The 15943-nt window shown below is 39.9% G+C and overlaps 1 protein-coding gene and 1 long non-coding RNA gene across 2 annotated transcripts in view; both read right to left on the bottom strand.

The window, feature by feature from the left end:
• Positions 1-6791, bottom strand: part of THUMPD1 (THUMP domain containing 1) — an 89456-nt gene extending 82665 nt beyond the window's left edge. The window contains exons 1-4 of the mRNA XM_042971358.1: positions 6206-6791; positions 4718-4892; positions 3270-3518; positions 2275-2725 (exon numbers count right to left, since the gene is read on the bottom strand). Coding sequence (XP_042827292.1) covers positions 2304-2725; positions 3270-3518; positions 4718-4892; positions 6206-6436 — 1077 coding nt within the window. The 5' untranslated portion in view covers positions 6437-6791 and the 3' untranslated portion in view covers positions 2275-2303. The remainder of the gene's footprint in view (positions 1-2274; positions 2726-3269; positions 3519-4717; positions 4893-6205) is intronic.
• Positions 6792-7450: 659 nt separating this feature from the next.
• LOC122234612 overlaps positions 7451-15943 on the bottom strand; it is a 42496-nt gene continuing 34003 nt past the window's right edge. The window contains exon 5 of the long non-coding RNA XR_006212456.1: positions 7451-7871. This is a non-coding gene — a long non-coding RNA (uncharacterized LOC122234612). The remainder of the gene's footprint in view (positions 7872-15943) is intronic.

The raw sequence follows: 15943 nt of genomic DNA, 5'->3' as shown, positions 1-15943 counted from the left end.
AAGGATACTCTTACTTCACAGAAATCCTGAACTATCAGACGATGACTCAGAGTTCTTTCTCTTCTCCTGGACAAAACCTCAGGCTGAGATTCAGAGAAGGGATTTCCCACCTAGTCATAAACAGGTGTTGAGAAAAGGAGGGGAAAGGCTATTTGGTTTTGCAGTTCCTCACAGAGAGTTTTAGTTAAGGCCTCAGACTCATTGCTATCTTTTCTTCACTCTCATGCCCAAGTGGGTGTGGAAACATTTCAAGAGTTCCTTTGGCGATGTGACTGTTCCAACGAGTCAGTTCCTATCAATCCAAGAATCTTATCACTTTTAAGAAAATACATTTTCTCCAGGACCTTGCAGGAACTTGTTTGTTCATGTGATTTAAAAAAAAAGAAAAAAAAAGTCTGCTAAATAGACTAGTGTCTTAGCCATCCTTCATCTCCAAAGCACTCTGCAAAATCTGGCCTAGTATTTTCTTGTAAGTACTCTGGCAACTGACCTTTCAACTCAAATATCCTGTTGAGAACTCTTCTGACAAGCCACTGGATTTCTGTATGTAGATTTATGTGCTCTTTGTTCAGATTTGAGCTTTATTTATTTTTAAACATTCCTGCATAAATGGGTCTTTAATAAAGTTAACCATTTCTGCAGCATTATCCAGAACTTTCTTCATTTCAACTCCAAGCGTTTTATATCAGCACCTCTCTGGGAAGAAAGCAGTGTGCTATAACATGAATGTCAGCATTTCCTTTTACCAGAATGAGGCAAAACTGGTCATGGAGCCAAGGATGAGCACCAGGAGTAGAGATGACAGACCTTCAGTCTTCAGTTATAAAGACCCATTAAATTTATATTGCCTTTGTTTTGAGAGGCTCCTCGCAGCAGAACAAGCTTTCTTGAATTTCGTCATCATTCACCAACCTTACCAAGGCTATAGTAGGACAAATATTCATGGAATCTGTTGACTCATCAACCCAGACAGAGAAGCGGCTGCTTTTCAGTTAATTACCCAAACCTCTTTAGTATCAGGAGACATAAATCAATTTATTAAACTGAAAGTGAAGGCTTTTCAATTTCTTATACTGCTTCTTGCCCTCACATTTTAATGTTATATTGGTATTATTACCTTGGTATTATTATATTATTAAATTTTTCTAATGTAATGCTGCTACTAAAATTTTGCTTTTTAAACCTTTTACTGAATGTGATTTTTTGTTTTTTTAAGATTTTTTTTTAAGCAATCTCTACACCCAACAGGGGGCTCAAACCTACAACCCCGAGATCAAGGGTCACATGCTCTACGAACTGAGCCAGTCAGGTGCCCCTGAATATGACTTTTTTAAACAAAGTTTACTGTTTTGATATTCCAGATGCCATTTAAAATAATCAACATCTTTACTTATCAAATGGCTATCATTTATAGTTACAATTGCTAGAGCAAATGCTAGGTTTGTAAGTTGCATTCCACAATGTACAATGGAAGACAACAGCTTGGATTGTAAATCCATAAGATCACTGAAAAGTAGCTTTCACTGTAAAGAAAGAATCTGTGTCCCTTGTTGCACTGGCATACCAAAGTATCACAGAAGACTAATTAATTCTTCATCACTAACCTCAACAGAAATGTCTGTATTTCTATGCCTAGAATGGTCCTCTTCTATCTTACACCATGACCTCAAAAATTGCAGCACTGGAACATCAGATTTGTTTAACAAATGTTAATAAAATATAAAATCTGCCATAATAACTAAGAGTTACAAAGTAACTCTAAGAATCACAAAAAAATACAAAAACTTCACAAAAAACAATTCACTTCTCACCTAGAAGACCCATGTTTTTGCAATGTTTACAACAAAGTGACAGGGGACAGATGAGTTGCAACATGTAAAAATTCCTTCCTTAGAATGATACTTTTCCTAGGAGTGTCTCTTACAGAGTTTGTTTACTCCAGTAAGTTAGATGGCAGTGCAGAAAGGGAGGCTGGGGAAAGTAATCATGAGGGAGAGCCCAACATTATCCTCCTGTCACCCTCCCCTCCATGCAAGTGCTCACCAATTATCCACAGTTTCTCCCAGCTAAGCAAAATTCACATAAGCCAAACTGCACCCTGGCACATGGGGCTGAAAAGATCTCCAACATAACTGTTAATGGAGCTGCTCAATCACTGTTCACTATTTTGAGTACAGCATTATGCAACATACAAAGTTCAAAACTTGTATTTTCAGTCACAATTTTATACAGAATCCTACCAACATCTCACCAAATGCCACCAGAGAAACCTACCTGAAACATCAAATGATTTTTTTTTTTCTCTATGAGAGGTCATTTTCATTTGGCTCAGATCCTTCTGTGACTTGACTTTCAAGTTCAGGATTAGCTCCTCCCTCACTCGCCACCTGTGTCTCAGATCTTGGTTTTGTCTGCCCCAGCTCCTCATTATTTTCTGATACCACTTGCTGGTTATTTTTTCCTTCTGCTGGGTCATTTTGATTTGATTTGTCACCAGATTCCAATTTAGCTTCTTTCCCATTTCCTGCTTGTGCTGGCTGCTTTGGGTTAAGCTGTGATGGGTCCTTAGCACTCTTAACCACCTCCTGGAGATTATACTTTCTGAACAACATGTAATCTGTCACAACACTCAGGCAACAGACAGCTTTAATGATTTCTACTACCACTGTGTACTGTGGATTGGTAAGATCCACTTTATTTTCCGAGTTGAGGCTGCCTACTATTCCTGTAACAAAAAGAATAGGGAAACGCTTAGAGGGAGAATGGTACCATGAAGCTTGACAGATACAAACACAATCTTTCATCTTTCCATTTGGGACTTGTTAAAAGCAATATACATACTAGTCTATGCTTCTACATGGACCTCAGTCAAACTCTGTGAACTCTTTCAATAAATAAATACAAATAAAATCCTGAAATATTTAATCAGAGTAATTTTTTTTCCAAAGAAAATTCAATCTTGATTTGGAAGATTTAATATCTAACTACCAGAAAGTCTCATATCCAAGTCTGTTAGGTCTGATATTATTTTAAGGACTTTTTTTTTTTTTTTAAGTAATCTCTGTCCCCAATGTGGGGCTCGAGCTCACAACCCTGAGATCAAGAGTCACATGCTCTACCAGCTGAGCCAACCATGCGCCCTTATTTTAAGGACATTTTAATATACTTGCTTTATATCCAAAAATATAAGCCTTAAATCTTAAAAAAAAATTCCTAAAAACAAGTATTTACTATTACATACGAACGTAAAATCACTAAAAGAAACATACCTGCCAATTCTTTGATAACTTCTTCTCTATTCATGTGGCTGTTATTTCGAGATTTATATACAATCTGAAATGTCCCTTTGTTTGGAGCTTTAAACCAGGGTTCCAAAAATGTTTCTGCATATTTTTTCATGTCTTCTAAGAAAGCCTTGCATGTGCCCGAAATAGGTAACATTCGTAGAATAACCCGAGTCTTCTTCTTCTTGGTTTTATACATATCCTGAAGAATATGATGTACCAATTTCTCAGGTTCTGAAAGAAAAGAAAAAAATCGGCAAAAAAAGAACAAGAATATAAGCTCTCAGACATTTTAAAACCTCTTCAAACTGTCCAAAATGAATTTTCATTGTCAGCAACCTACATCAACAGTATAGTAGAAGAAATTATCATGATGAACATTAATAAGTCTAATCAAACAGTTTTTCCAACTTTCTTCACTGCCTATGATTACTACTATATCTAATATGTTAACTCTTCAGCATTACTACTGCTTTCACTAAAAACAACGGTTCATGAAGACACTGGAGTTAACATTTTTGTGATGTCTGACTTGTCCAAACAAGACCATATTGTTTTCCTATAACAAGAGCAACTACCAACATATTGTTATTAAACAGCAGTGTTTTTTTTTTTTTTTTACAATAATAAACAAAACAAAATCTGCAAGTCACTTTACAAGATTTAATTCAGGGGTGTCTGGGTGGCTCAGCAGGTGAAGCATCTGACTCTTGATTTCAACTCAGGGCATGATCTCACTCTCATGGGATCGAGCCCTGTCTGGGGCTCTGAGTTGAGCATGGAGCCTGCTTAGGATTCTCTCTTTCCATCTCTCTCTGCCCCTTCCCTACTCACTCTCTCCAAATATAAATAAACCTAAAAACCACACATTCAACTCATCCATTGATCAAATTTGTACAAAAATCCCGATCTCAGAACTCAGAGGAGCCCCAAGACCATGAATTACACAAAATCATCATATGATCCTTAGGCCACATCCTGACGACATACAAGTCTATTTGGGGCTACTCAGTGTTTTCAATACTTTTAAATTAGTTAACTACATTAAAAAATCTACAAACTTCTCCAGATTTCCACCTTCTTTTCAAAAATCAAAAGACCTGGCCCTATTAGGACTACATTCCAGATGGCTAAAGTCATTCCAAATTGGCTGGAGCTGAATAGCAGCTGCTTCTTTTAGACAGAACATGTACTCTTGTTTCACCTAAAGTTACACGCAAAGAAAGTGGCAAAGCCAGGTTTCCACTCTTAAGCCAATGTTACGTTCACCACACCATTCTACCTTTCCATATCCTTAGTGCTAAAACAGTGTGAAGAAGATCAAATTATTAACTGAGCCGTGACCATGAAGCCACTTTTTAGGCAGTGTTCACTAAGACAAGGTGATGTCTAGATATTATAGGCTCAATAATCTTAAGGCTTATTAGACACACCTATCCCAAGTGTCCTGATGAAGACTACGTTATTTGCTCCACTCTCCACTGATTGAAATCTTCTTAGCTTCATCTCCGTAGATGCTTTAATGTCACCAACTTCTTTCTTCAAGGCAGCCTCCACATCATCATCTTCTCCCTCACTTCCAGAGGGCTGCTGATCTTTGTCTGTAAACTGCATAAAATTAATGAGCAAAAATGCCAAAACAGCTCATGTTAAAAGCTATAACTATATATTTATGTGAAACCTCCAGTGGCAGATGGATCAATACTGACAATAAAGCTTTTTATTAAGAAACTGACACATCACTCCCTACAAAATGTACAGGAAAAAGGAAGTTCCTTCAGACTGGGGTACATATAATTTGAAAATGCTTTCAAAAACATCTTGACACTCTGGGACACAGGGAAATGTGCTCACCAAATGAATTACTTCAAGGTAAACCTTAAATCCCATCACTAGATATCTTTGTACCTAATGAGACAGTCTCCTTTTGGTGAGATTAGACCAACCTGTTATGGCATTAAAAACCCTTATTTCTATTCTACTAAGGAAGAGGGAACAAAAATAGTTTGAGAATTTGCTCAAGACACCAGTGGAGACAGGACACTAACTTGTTGCCTAGTTCTCTGCCCCACCAATGGAGTTTCCCAGTCAGGCACCAGTAATAATTATACCCATTTATGGAACCTTTATTATTTATCAGGATGTATTTATATACATAAGCAACTTGTCAGCCAACATTAAATATACTATCATTTATTCTTTTTTATCTAGCTCAGCAGAATTAAATAATATACCCATGCCGCAGATCTAGTAAATAACAGTACTTGAATCCAAATCCCCTCTGTATTATCTATCCTCCCCCTTTTAATTAATTGAGGTGTTTCTGTATTAGTCCAGATCTTATGCCAATAATATAAAGATTTCCAAACTGTGTTGAGACAATTAGATCTTAGATGGAATTGGTACAAAAATGTTTGCTTTTTAAAATGTATTTACACGTGCATTTGAGAAATAACTAGCACTAGTACTAAACCCACTATTTCAGACACAATGCTTAGGACAATTATTACAACCACGGCGTAAAGATGGTGGTAAGATATATAAAAACTATGACGACCAATGAAGTTTCCCCTGTGAATTTGGACCGTTTACTTAACCTACTTGAGCTCCAGTATCCTCGTGAATATTACTTCACAAGTCTACCGTAAGAAATAAACGTTTCTTTGGGGGCTTCAGAAACACAACACGTGGATCTCAGAAGCAATCTATAAACAGGAGCCCCTGTGATTAATAATGGATAAAACCCCTCAAATGGGCAAGCTTTTCAAGCACGCGACCCGGCAGCGATCTACAACTCAGACTCCGCGAGAAGGCGGGAACACAGACCAGGCCACAAAACTCGCGCACGCGTAGAAGACAGCCGGCCTTCCTGCATTCCTTTCTTTTCTCACAGGCCCGCTTACCCTCTCTGGGGCTCGTACCTTTTCCGGCCCGTACATGTCGTCGCCGTATTCGTTGAGCAGACTGTAGGCCTCCTCCACGCACTTGCGCTCGTTCATGTTGCAGGTAATGAGAATGCCCTGTAGCCCGGGTTCCAGCTGCCGTGGCCCACCGCCGTCGCAGCGCCGCGCCCGCTTGGCCTGCACATACTGAGCTTTCCCTTTGCGCTTTCCACCGCTCGACTGAGGAGGCTGCTGGACGGGGGCCGCCATGGCGCGTGAGAACCAAGGCTAGCGAGAAACAGCTTTCTCCTCTAATCCCGGCTTCCTCACCTCTACTGACGCCAGCTGCTTTCGTCATGTGTGTGCGACGGCCTCTCTTAGTCCCGCCTCCCACGTTTCATTCCGTGCTGCGCCGGGTCCTAAAGCCGGCAGGTGGCCGGCTGTGGAATGGTGGTGCGAGGCCCGCCCTTGGAGAGAGTGGACAGGCACTTTTTTTTTCTTCTTTGAGATGGGGGAGGGACAGAGAGAGGGGAAGACAGAGAAACCGTAGAAGGCTGTGCGCTGTCAGGGTTCAACCCACAAAGGGTGACATTATGATCTCAGCCCAAGTCGGAAGTTCAACCGACTGAGCCACTGAGGCGCCCTTGATGGGCACCTCTTACTGCTCACTATCCAAAAGCCAGGGCTTCCTGGGGAATTGGCCTGGATGGAGCGGGTTTGTAAATTTACATGCTGGCCTCCAGCCGGATGTAGACCATGCTTGTAAAGAACTGTTTTGTTTACCATTCATAGTCATTGATTCATTCTGGTAATATTTATTAAGTACCCATGCACTAGTTATTGACCTAAGTACTAAGGTTGAGACCATTAGCAAAGACAGACACACTTCATACTCACGTTGCCCTTATAGGCCAGTGTTTCTTAGAAGTCAATGTTTCTTCCAAACCACCCTACTTATTTTTTGCTCCTTTTGAAATGTGCATATGCAATGGGCTTGACTTTAGCACTCCTGTTGGAGAACCCCAGAGGTACAAATAAAGAACGCAAAGTATAAGAAACTCATTGAAGTCAGAGAGTTGATTATCAGAATAAGAAATATAAAATACAGGGAAACTTGGCCAAACTTCTTTTTTTAAATTACTTTTTTAATGTTTATTTTTGAGAGAGATAGACAGAGTGCAATCGGGGGAGGGGCAGAGAGAGAGAGGGAGAGGGAGACACAGAATCTGAAGCAGGCTGCAGACTCTGAGCTGTCAGCACAGAGCTCCACGTGAGGCTCAAACTTGCGAACCATGAGATCATGACCTGAGCTGAAGTCCAGCGCTTAACCGACTGAGCCACCCAGGTGCTCCTGCCAAACTTCTTAACATTGAATTGTCACTATTCATACCCAAGATTCATATTCATACCCAAGATATTGTCCATATCAATTTCTTAACACAACTTTTGTTTGACGCTGATGTCATAACAAGTGATAGTAACATTTTGGTGAATTATTGTTCCGATTGTAGTTGGTCTGGACAGGAAATCACATCCTCACTTCTGAACAAAATCATGAAGAGCCAAAAGAAGGTTTGTCCTTTGTTGCCCTAGGAAGAATTAGCGAATCCAGTGACCCAGACATGTAGATTGTTATAGAAAGTCAGGAATAAAGAACTTATTTATTGTAAGGCCTTCATCTCTCAGATTCACATTCTTGTGACACCTATGAAAAAGTAATTCTGATATGAAATAATAGTCTAGAATAGTCCATATACATATAAAAGAATTTTCACTACTAGGAAAATTATTCATCTTCTTTTCTCCAATTAAATATACCTTGCTATTTTCTTTTCTTCATATCTGTCCCCTAAAATGTTTATGAACCCACTCATTAAACTGGATAGATAAGCAATCCCTTCAGAGTTAACATCATAATATTCCCCATGCCCTAAAGTCAGGAGTCCATCTCCTTATACTTCATGCAATTAAAAGTCAACTTGAGGTGGCTCCAACTCAAGTCAACTTGAGGTTAAGCATCCAACTTTGGCTCAAGTCATGATCTGTTAGTGGGTTTGAGCCTGGTGTCAGGGTCTGCACTGACAGAGCAGAGCCTGATTGGGATTCTCTCTCTCTCTCCCTCTCTCTCTGTTCCCCCCCCACCTCAAAATAAATAAACATTAAAAAAAAATCAACTTGAACTTCATAAATCCCTTATGTTGGTGTTCCACCTATGACAGTATATTGCTTTGGTAAACAATGCAGGAGTACTGTGCTTTTTATTGACCTAGATATTTCAATCTCACATTCCGAGATTTACTTGTAATGTATGAAACAACAAAATACTAAGAAGAGGAAAAGTAATTATCCTGATGTTGAACTTCATGGTTAACTGGGTTTTTTCTTAGTATATGTAAATATATATGTATATGTATGTATAGTTGTATGTATACATATATGTATATAAAGATGTGTGTGTGTGTGTGTGTGTGTGTGTATAACCTTATCTTCCCTTAGGTTCTTTTGCTTAAATTACTAATATTAATACTAGAGTTCCTGATTAGTACTAGGTGTTAACTGTCCCATTCCACACTGTAGAGTAGGACAAATGGAAAAAATTCATTTCCCTTTTAGGGTGCTCCCTCTGGCCAAATATGGAGGCAATTTCATAAGAAATGGAATCCTTGAGGAAGTGATTTCCAATATGTCTTCTTTAATACTATTATCCTAGGGATGAAGGCAGAGAAATAAGCAGATTCTATCACCAGTGGGAAAACTGGGCTGGAATACATATCATGATCACCTATAACTACTTCCTTGTTAGTTTTTGTCTACCTTATGGTTAACATTTGTTGTTTTTGTTTGCTCAATAAATGAACCCCCTTTTGGGGAGGAGGTGTAATCCATCATTGGATGAGTCTGAGTGGAAGGCAGGGCCCACCTTGCATCATGGAAGCTTGACATGTCAGGTATCCCTTTTTCCCACTCTGTAATGTGAGCACATCACCTCAGCTTCATCAATTGGATGCATCTGTGAGGGACTGAGAATTGGAAGCAAATGTGTAAAGAGGAGTGCCCATTTAGAGTTCATCTAACCAATGGCAGTGGCATTCCAAATCCAGTATCATCAGCTTTGCAGCCACTCCAGAAGTAGTAGCAGTACTAGACTTTTCAGAACATTGATGCTAGTTCTAGCCTCCTCACTCCCCCAGTCATCCTTGGTTCTTCTGACCCTGGATCTACCACTATTTCCAAAAATTTTGTCATCATCTTATTTTTTGCTTTCACCTATATAATCAGCATAGCCTTTACTTTTGACAATGGAGATTGCATAGCATAGATTTCTGGAGGTCCCCAGTTGATTGTGAAGAACAGTGGCATTGCTGTGGTGTTCAGAAGCATAAAGAGAGCTGACTCAAACTTGTTTTTACTTTTGTTTTGATCCTTGGTGCCTGCCATAATGCCGGATCCATATTAGGTGCTCAAAAAATATTATTGAACATTTGAACTCAACCCCAAGAAATGGTCAGTAAAGGAAAAAGGTTAAGACCAATGCTATTAAGAAGGGAAGTATACCAAGTCCAGATCCCATTAAGCCCCACCAGAGGAGCAAGAAAAGAAGCTAGGAATTAAGAGAGAGATTTCCCTGGTAGTGCTGGAAACACATTTGTATGAAATTTCAATTTGTGTGAACTTTCACCTCCTTAGGTTACCAGTCATGGTCAGAGGTCTGGTGTCTATCATTGGGCACCAAGGGCTCTGTGATGTGGCTTGTAAACCCCTCTTCTGGCTCCTGTATACCAAGTGGTTTTTTTGTTTTGTTTTGTTTTAAGAAAAGGAATGTCGGCATTATAGAAAAATCACTTAATACCCTGTGCAGCGGATAATGTGGGTTTGGAATAAGTACTATGAGGAATTTGCCTTTTATTCTAATTAACCTAATTCTAATTCGCTTCACATATTCATGAGGTCTTCAGCCCAGAAAGGGAAGAATGATGTAAGACATTCTAAATTCTCTTTCTCTTCCTTTCAAAGTTACTGCCATTTAGCTTCTGCTTGTATGTTCAGTACAGAAGCCATCCTTGCCCCGAACACAGGTAGGAAACACTCTTAGATTTTGTTCCTGTTCTGACCACACTATCCATCCAGGATTTCCTGCCTTATTCTCTTGTTACCCAGCATTTTCAGATAATAGATGTCTTAACACTGAACCCTGGTCACCTGCTGATTTGATTTCTCTACACCTGCCACCTTCAGAGTTGATAATATGTATATGATCATGGGCCCAAATTCTAAAGTAAAACTGTGTTTAAATCCCAGTTCTGCCATGTTCTGGCTGTGGAACTTCAAGCAAGTGAGAAGCTGAATTTCCTCATTATATTAAAAAAAACAAAACAACAACAACGTTTAAATGGGGATAATAATAATACCTATTTTCCGGGTTACTAGGAAAACTCATTAAGATAGGCATGACAAGTGCTTAGTTCATAGTCACTGTTCAGTCAATGTGGACTTGTTCATAGTCACTGTTGAGTCAGTGTGGACTTAAAAACAGCTGGTTTGGGGCTCAGTTGTGACTCAGTGATGTCTAGTATTTTTATTTATTTATTTTTTTAATTTTAGAGATTGAGAGAGTATGAGCCGGAGAGAGGAGTGGGGGGCGGGCGGAGAGAGAGAATCTCAAGCAGGCTTCATGCTCAGCATGGAGCCCGACACAGCCCAACACAGGGCTCAATCCCATGACCCTGGGATCATGACCTGAGCCAACACTCAACCAACTGAGCCACCCAGGTGTCCCTAGTATTTTTTATATTAGTATCCATTCCCCAACCCAGTCCCCTAAATGCATTATTTGTCCCCTAATGTCTTATCTCCATGTGTCACTTATTGAAAGCTAAATTTAATCCTTTGAGGAAGGAGGCCAGAAGGGAAAGAAACTTTAAATATAGTTAACTTAATATCGCGTATTATAAAATAAGATAAAATACGTAACACCTTACCTCTGCCAACTGGCTCCTGCCTCACATTTGATTGAATGACACCCCAGGTCTTTCATTGGCTCTGTGCCCACAGCACTTGTGCCACACTTGCACTTTTATCACACCTACAAGCTGCATAAGAAACGTGCCCAACAGCCTGAGTTCCACAATGGAACCTGACTCTGAAGCCATGTGAACTTGGTCTATCCCTGGAGAAGCCACATTTGGTCTAGCCGTTTGTTCCTACCTGCATCCTCACTTAGCCCTGCTGGGTGTCCTGAACTCCTGATCCCAGCCCCTCCCCGCCCCCGCCGCCAGTGTGCTTCATCCCACCACTGCTAGAGTCTAATTTTGACAGGTAAGGCAAATTTGGCATTTTATGGATGTTGGTTCTTGAGAGAAAAAGTGAATAAATCTTCCCTCCAATTTTCTTCTCCAATTTTACACTCTATACATGCATGAGTCTTCTTAAAACTTTTCATGAGGTTTCACAGGTACTATCTTCCTGCTTCTCTGAGATTTGGTTGAATAATCTATGTTTAAATTTCATTGTTTTACTATATAGCTCTACTTTTTTAAGTACTTGTAGGTCCTCCTCCTGCTTCTTACTTCCACTTTTGTCAGTGCTCCTAAGAATGAATCCCTAATGGTGGAGTCTCAGACAGTTCAACAAGTTAGAAATACATCCATTTTGAACTGAAATCATCTGTGAACTGCACACTCCACCAAGGCATAACAATAGTATTGGATAAAGTACTAATGCAAGAAGTATAAATTTCAGAGTAGGTACGGCACATGCTTAATAGTCCAGGATGACAGAGGCTTAGAGGATCTTTCAGCACAGATGAGGCCTAAATAAGAATCTACATGAGTAGTCAGGTTGAATCATTTATATTTAAGTTAAAAATTGGAGGGAAGTTGGGGCCCCTGGGTGGCTCAGTCGGTTAAGCGTCCGACTTCGGCTCAGGTCATGATCTCACGGTCCGTGAGTTCGAGCCCCGCGTCGGGCTCTGTGCTGACAGCTCAGAGCCTGGAGCCTGTTTCAGATTCTGTGTCTCCCTCTCTCTGACCCTCCCCCGTTCATGCTCTGTCTCTCTCTGTCTCAAAAATAAATAAACGTTAAAAAAAATTTTTTTTTAAATTGGAGGGAAGTCAATGAGAATATGGCATTCAATGTGTAGATGAACAAATAGACAAACTGATTAAGAACATACATTGAGAGTCGCAGTCTTGTGTTTAAATACTGATTCCACCCCTTTGCTACCTCTATGACCTTGGGCAAATAAACTGCTCTAACCTCATGCTCCTCGTCTATAAAATGGGAATAGCTATAATATATACCTTATAGGAAGTTATGAGTATTGAATAAAAATAATTCATGGTAATCACATAAAAATATTCAATAAATGTTAGCTACTGCTGTTTTGTCATGGCTGTTGCTAATTGGAAGGTTTGGTAAGATTAATTTTTAAGCAAACAAGAGTTGAGGTGAAGACCCAGGCTTTTTCTGTTGCTCAGTTTGCTCTGAGGTGTCTCCAGTCACTCCTTACTGATTTCCAGTACTCAAGATAAGCCTTATTTTATCTAAATGGGTTAATATGGAAAGATCTACAAGATACATTGGAAAATGAAGGGAAAAAAAGTGAGGTATGGGTAGTATGAACTGATTCATGTTTTAAAAGGGAATAATTAAGTGCATAAATATGTGTGTATATATACATATGTGACATGTATGCATACATATATGTGTACATACATATGTATATATACATATGTGACACATATTTATACATACATATGTGACTGTATACACATAACCTATACATTTCACATATGTATGTTTTCATCCTACATGTATATAAAAATGGTGCTTAGTAAGAGTTCAGGTGTCTCTTCACATTTCTCAACTAAAGCCCAAAGCTAAGGATTAAGAGGCATTATGTCCCTGCCCTTTCCATTCTAAAGAGAACTGTCAAAAAAGACTAAGAGGGGAGCCTGGGTGGCTCAGTTGGTTAAGAATCTGACTCTTGATTTCAGCTCAGGTCATGATCTCAGTTTGTGAGTTCGAGCCCCATGTTGGGCTCTGCACTGACAATGCGGAGCCTGCTTGACATTGTCTCTCTCTGTCTCTCTCTGTCTCTCTCTCTCTCTGTCTCTCTCTCTCTCTCTCTCCCTCTCTCTCAAAATAAATAAACTAAAAAAAAAAAAAAAAAAAAAAAAAAGACTTAAGTTTTGTAACTCTCTCCAGGTTTGTGAAAAGGTGGCTCAACTGGTCCTGCTACACTGAGAGCACTCTGCTTTTGGGCCTAAATCAGAAACTTGGGGATGGGAAAGAAGATAGTACTTTCACACCCTTTGCTGAGAGGGACACTAAGGGAATCCATTATAAAGGTTAGTGGTTCCTGGAAGGAGACTGGCATCGCATTACTGGGATGATGTCCCCTTCTGCCTGACCAAGTATGGAAATAAGCCAGAAAGAGAAGTAGAGACACATGGCAGAGCACAGAGAGTGAGGTGGGTGGAAAGACAACACAGCAGAGGCCTGCAGCCTGAGACAAGGTGTTCTAAAAATGTGTGAGTATCTTCTGTGCCAAGTGGACTCCCAGGAGATACCTAGGCTTGAACAGCCAGGCCCAACAGAGGATTAAAGTCTTAGCCAGCATGGTAAACCCTCTTCTCTTAATCTTTTTTTCCTTAACTCTGACAGTAGAGTGTCTAGAGGTTAGATAAGAGGGGGAAGGTATATGGGATGCAGACAAGCTACATGTCTCTATTCTAGATACTAGAGTGGGAGGAGTGCAGAAGGGTGGCCAGTCCTGTCCACTGCTGGTCCCAAGAAGCACAGAGCAAGTCTGTGCTAGGGAGAGGGGAACAGGTGCAATGTACATTGAGTCTGTGATTAATATGTGTTTTTATTTTTGAGGGGGGTGGGGCAGAGAGGGAAAGAGAGAGAATGTGAGTGGTGGCAGAGAGAATCCCAAGCAGGTTCCACACTGTCAGCACAGAGCCTGATGTGGAGCTCAATCTCACACACATTGAGATCATGACCTGAGCCAAAATCAAGAGTCAGACATTTAACCGATTGAGCCACCCAGGCACCTCTGTGATTAACATTTTTAAGTGGACAAACTTATAACTAAAAGTGATTGTGAATTGTGGGATCATCCCAGCAAGTCACTAAGGGATAGAAAAGGGATATTGGATACAGCAGGTGTGGGGGGACAGAAATTGGGAGAAAAACTAAAGTTGATTTAAGACTTATTTGAAAAACTAGTTGCATATATATTCCACCCACTTCCCTATACACACATACACCCTTGTTTTGTAACACATTTAGTAACTACTTTATATCATTCTGTATCTTTCATTTTTATCCATATGCAGACATTATTTTTATATTATTTTTATATTAATATATATTTTATATTTTATATTAATAAATATATTTTATATTAATATATATTTTATATTATTTTTATATTAAGCTATCACTTTCCAGCTCCCTGGAAGTGAGGGTGGAGCCACTGAAATGTAGGCAGAAGTGGTGCATGTTTCTAGGCCTAAATTCATATGAGATCCTCTACAAATGTCTCTCTCTGCTCTTTGCTCTGGCTCTTGCTCTTCTGCTTTTCTACTGGCTGATTGCAGAGGATCCAGCACACAGCTCTTAGAGGAGGGCTGAGGGAGAATGGAGCCCATGAATATAAGTCACTGTGTCACTGTGAATATAAGTCACACTGAGTCACTGTGTGGAGTGGAGCTAACCAGGAAAGCCCAGCAACACAGAACTTTCACATTAGACTTCAGCCTCTGAGCTTTACCTTGGTTTGTTTCTACTGCATAACATAGCACCCTTTGAACAATACACTGGCAATCTAGAGTTTGTTCAGAACGTCTTTATTCTTCTTGTTAGAGTCTTACTGTCCACAGAGATTATGAACACTGTCCTTCAGATAAATTAATAAAACAGCTCATAACAAGGTGAAGAGAACATAGGTTTTGAAGTAAGACCTGATTGGAAAGCCCAGCTTTGTTATTTTCTTTTAGACTCAGAGGGAAATCCTGGACCAGTGGCCAGCTTTCCGTTTTCTTGCCAGGACACATGAAATGCCTCTTGCTCCCTCCTTACAAAATGTACATAGAATTAAAATTCTTGTCTGTAAGTAGTTAACAAAATAGTTGACACAGTTATATAAACCTCTGTCCTCTTTCCTGTAGAACAGGTTTTGAAAGTGTTTTTATTTTTGAAGGGGATTATATTTCAGTTGGGTACTAGAGAAGAAAACCTGATTCCTTTCCAGAGAAAATGGGAATCTTCATGAAATAATGGATATGGGAAATGATTGTCAAAAGCTGCATTAGGTGAGGGGCACATGGGTACTCATTTGGTTAAGCATCCAACTCTTTTTTTTAAATTTTTATTTATTTATTTTGAGAGAGAGAGAGTGCATGTGTGCAGGGGAGTGGCAGATAGAAAAGCAGAGAGAGAGAATCCAAGCAGGCTCTGTCAGTGCAGAGCCGGATGCAGGGCTTGATCTCAAGAACAGTGAGATCATGACCTGAGCTGAAATTAAGAGGCAGACACTTAACCAACTCAGCCACCTGGGTGCCCTGTGCCCTCTTGAAATCTCAGCTCAGGTCCTGATCTCAGGGTTGTGAGTTCAAGCCCTGTACTGGGCTCCATGCTGGGCGTGGAGCCTACTTAAAAACAAAAACCAAAAACTATATGAGGTGAAAAGCTGATGGAACCTTGGATGGGTCAGGCTGATACCTTAACATCAAAAAAGGCAAGCCAACTAGACATTATGTTTCCCAAGAT

This window comes from Panthera tigris, chromosome E3 (assembly GCF_018350195.1).
Source record: "Panthera tigris isolate Pti1 chromosome E3, P.tigris_Pti1_mat1.1, whole genome shotgun sequence".
NCBI classification, from domain to species: domain Eukaryota; kingdom Metazoa; phylum Chordata; class Mammalia; order Carnivora; family Felidae; genus Panthera; species Panthera tigris.
Note: the sequence above shows the minus strand (reverse complement) of the source record. Positions and strands in the feature narration are given on the sequence as shown.